The 4,026-nt window shown below is 35.3% G+C and overlaps 1 protein-coding gene across 1 annotated transcript; it reads left to right on the top strand.

Annotated features, from left to right (window-relative positions):
• Positions 1-425: 425 nt before the first annotated feature.
• Positions 426-2,172, top strand: LOC149235410 (uncharacterized). The gene is made up of 3 exons (XM_089368542.1): positions 426-625; positions 776-1,908; positions 2,042-2,172. The coding sequence occupies exons 1-3, from the start codon at positions 426-428 to the stop codon at positions 2,170-2,172; spliced, it is 1,464 nt and encodes a 487-aa protein (XP_089224668.1).
• Positions 2,173-4,026: the final 1,854 nt, after the last annotated feature.

Here is a 4,026-nt window from a genome sequence, read left to right as displayed (position 1 = left end):
AATTTCAAAGGGCAATAGGTCTTCAAATAAATTATGCAAAGTTTGTCATCTACCATAATGATATATGCCAGGTCAAGGTTGAACAGTTATCGGCTCTGTTTGGAATCAAAGCTCAATCTATCAGTCTCGGAATAAAATATTTGGGCTTTCAGTTAAAAGCTTATGGTTACAAAAAGGCGGATTGGTTGTGGATATTAGATAGATATCACAAGAAGATATCGGCTTGGAAATTCAGGTGCCTTTCACTCGGAGGAAGAGTGATCCTCGCTCAATCGGTGTTAAACCAACTTGTAGTATACTGGGCTCATTTATATTACCTCCCAGCAAGCATAATTCAGTCAATGAACAAGCTTACGGAAAATTTCATTTGGGGCGGTCAAGCCGGAAAAAAGAAATATCATCTCTCAACATTATCCAATATCTCCATGCCGAAGTGCTGCGGAGGGTGGGGGCTTTTAGACTTGAGAATTTTCGGAAGGGCTCTGCTTTGTAAAACCCTGTGGAGAGGCATCTTCGAAAATGGTTCGTGGAGCAATATAGTTCGGAAGAAATATTTGAGAGGGAAGGATCTGTCATTCTGGCTCAGAAAAGAAAGGATCGGCTCTTCTATAGGGTCTCCAATTTGGTTAAGCCTCTGAAAGATCGGAAATTTTTTTCTGGGAAATTTAACCTGGCGATTCCAATCCGGAAAAAGAATTCTCATTGGGAGAGATCAATTTATGAGTGGTGCTGAGGTGATCGAGGTTCAGAATCCATTACTGAATTTTCTTCACAGGAAAGGTTTGTTTTATTGGGACAGCCTAATAGCAGGTTGGCAGGGTCCGATCCCTCTCTGGAAGGAAGCTGATAGTCTGGGGATGCCGATTGACATTGCTATACAATGGGATCATATCAGAATCTGTCTTAGAAATTGCGGAATCTTTCGCTCGGAGGATCAGGACTGTCTCATGTGGAAAAAATCGCAAGGGTTGTCTTCTGTTCATGTAAAAGATGTTTATCAAGACTTGATCGGCCTTAAGCATCCTCTCCTCAGGCCTTCATTCCCGCACATCTTTTGGAAATCGGGCTGCCCTTCAAAAATGATTCTTTTCTCTTGGTTGTCTTTCCACAATAGAAATCTCTCTTGGGAAAACTTAAGGAAACGTGGATGGCAGGGTCCTGGTGTCTGCCCCATTTGTAGGTCTACAGAAGAGAACAATTTCCACCTTTTTCTAGATTGCAAGAAATCTCGTCAACTTTGGAAAGCGCTGGAGCAATGCTATGGTATCCAGCATATGTCTCACACCTCTATTTCGGAAGCGTTCTTATGGAGCAGTATTCAAAAAAAGTCATGGAGATCAGTTTTCATCATAACTTTTTGGAGTATTTGGAAGTGGCGAAATAATTTTATTTTCAATAATAAAGCTTCCCCTTTTCTGGAAATCTTCTCCATCATTACTTCCATCTATGAATCAATCCCGCAGAGCCCTTCCAAGCAGCCGAAACAGAATGGTATTGAGATCCCTCAGAAGTTGTCGTCTATGCCAAGGGCTTTTTTCGATGGAGCTGAACAGGGAGGTCAATGTGGATGTGGGGTCATCATCTGGGTAAATGAAAATAGCCAATTTCTCATTTACTGGAATGGGGGGAGAGGATCCAACAGCAAAGCTGAGGCGATGGCCCTTGCTGGCCTTCTACATTTCTGTCTCTTCCTTAATCTACAGGATGTCTCCATTTTTGGCGATTCGAAGGTCATGGTGGATTTTGTGCTTGGTAAGAATAACATTATTAAGCCACAGCTCATTGGGTGGTTAGACAGGATCAAATTTTTATGGAATAGATCAGAGGGAGCCTCCATTCATCACATCCAGAGGATCCTAAATCAGCAGGCAGATGGTTTATCAAAAATGGGTCTTCAGGCGGTTCCAGGTTTATGGTCTTTGCAGGTTTCTCATGAGGGGAAAATCTTCTCCATTCAGGACTTCTTCCCTCCCGACTTTTAACTTTTTCTTTGCTTCGGTTCTGGTTTTTCTCATTATCTTTTGGTTTTGTTTCCCTTCAGTTCAGCTGTTCTCTCCACATGTTGATGGTCTTAATCTTCTAATGATGCTGTTTCCAGTGGATGCAGATTCTCCAAGCTTGATGTCTGTATATCTGGCTTTCGGGATGGTTTTTTTTGCTGATGGCCGATAGTTATGGTCTCTTTGGCTTAGCGGCTAGTTCTTGTCTTCTTCATGCACAGTTAGACTATTTTAGACATATATCTCTCTTGGCTGTCAGTTTTTTCTGGCATGTGTTGTTGATGCCCATCTGTATGGCTTATGCTTATATTTTTGTGGCAAGTTCTCGCCATCCTTTTGCTTATTTTGACCTATATGAGACATATATCCTCTAATGTACTGCTATGTTTATATTTCTGATATAAATATGATTATGCTTTTCTGTTTCTGAAAAAAAAAAAACATTAAGGATCAACTTGATAGCGAGATTCCATATTTTTAAATGCATAATGAAAATCTATTAGTGTTAAGAACATGGTGTGGAAGAATTATTATTTTCTTTACAAGTGTTTAGTCATTATTATTATGTCAAGTTTTATAATTTTATAATTAACACTTCTACTGCACAAATGAAAAACACAAATCTCAATAAAAAATTAAAAAAATAAAACAATTTATTATTAAAATAATACATAATCTATCATTAATAATAATAATAAAATATGATTTTAGAATACATTAATCATACATTATTTAAAATCATTGAACATCATTAATGTAATGAATGGATAAAACTATTACAATAATTGCTTAGTTAATTGACTCAAAAATAATATTGGATTTGAAAATGAAAAAAAATATATTAAAAGTTATAATCATTAAAGTAGTTTATTTAAAATATATAATATTAAATTATAGTTAAAAATTTAATGTAATTTATAAAAAAAATCTAATACTTATGAAAATTATTATTATTATTAAAATTTCATTAAAAATAAGAAAAAGAAAGAAATTAAAAATCATTAATTTTAATATTGAAAGACCATGCTATATTTTCATAAAAACAAAATTTTAAAAGTTACAGAGGAGATGACGCAGAGTTAGGATAGTTCACAATTTTTTGTGTTCGATTAAAGAACATTATAACAAAATGTAATAAAAAATCAGGTAAGCGAAAGTTAAATCTACATGCTGGTTATGAAAAAATGCATAAGTGGTGAAGATAAATAATGCATAGTTCTTTGGAAAAAAAATAATGCATAGCTCTAAAGACCAAGTTAGCTCACATATATTTCTAGTTTCTTAGATATATTTAAATAATATTTAGAAATACATAGCCATAGTGTTACATAATTGTAAAGAAATTCATAATGAAATTGAATGATAATTTACTAGCGAAATAGATATATTTAAAAATAAATTTGATAATTCAAGCAAAATGGTTTAATAATGAAAGGATGTATGCTTTTATAGTGAATTATGAATAATAATGATGATTTTTAAACCCTTGCGGCAGGTACTAAGGGTTGTTGGTTGTTCACAGGCTCTTTGTATCTTTCCATTTATCTCTAGGGCTCAGTCATCTTTTGACACTAAAGGAATGGCTTTGGTAGTGTTTGCTTCTTCTCCTAGCACAATTCCCTTGAATGGAGGGAAAGTACTGTTGGTTTCTAGCTTGCTTCCATCACAAGCTGTCCAAGAATGTTTCTCTGTGGGTGATGATTTTGCATCTACCATTTGTACTTATGTTTGGTCTCCTAATTTCCTCTAGGTATAAAAGCAGATCCATGAGTTGGTGTTGTCCATAAAATATTTCCATTGTAGGGTAAGCGTATTTTTCTCTTGAGCATTTGTACTAAGACCAGATTCTTCGGCCTCAGGGTAAGTATACAGATCCCAATTTAGCATATTTTTCATCAGTTTGGCATGAATTCTATTATTTGGGCATCCATCCATAAGAGAGAAAAATTCATACATCTCTAGTTTCGATGGCTTTTTGCAGTTTGAAGGAACAAAGTTTTGGATACTGTCAAGTTGTTCAATATAT

Source organism: Pinus tabuliformis, chromosome 8 (genome assembly GCF_031772625.1).
Source record: "Pinus tabuliformis cultivar Carrire ecotype Pingquan chromosome 8, CPIR1, whole genome shotgun sequence".
NCBI classification, from domain to species: Eukaryota; Viridiplantae; Streptophyta; class Pinopsida; order Pinales; family Pinaceae; genus Pinus; species Pinus tabuliformis.
Note: the sequence above shows the minus strand (reverse complement) of the source record. Positions and strands in the feature narration are given on the sequence as shown.

Excerpts from the sequence above, each read along its gene's own strand:
- LOC149235410 (XM_089368542.1), top strand. The coding sequence starts at position 426 with ATGCCGAAGTGCTGCGGAGGGTGGGGGCTTTTAGACTTGAGAATTTTC. Across the intron at positions 626-775 it reads TCTATAGGGTCTCCAATTTG|GAAAGGTTTGTTTTATTGGG; the intron begins GTTAAGCCTCTG and ends TTTTCTTCACAG. Across the intron at positions 1,909-2,041 it reads GGGTCTTCAGGCGGTTCCAG|TTCAGCTGTTCTCTCCACAT; the intron begins GTTTATGGTCTT and ends GTTTCCCTTCAG.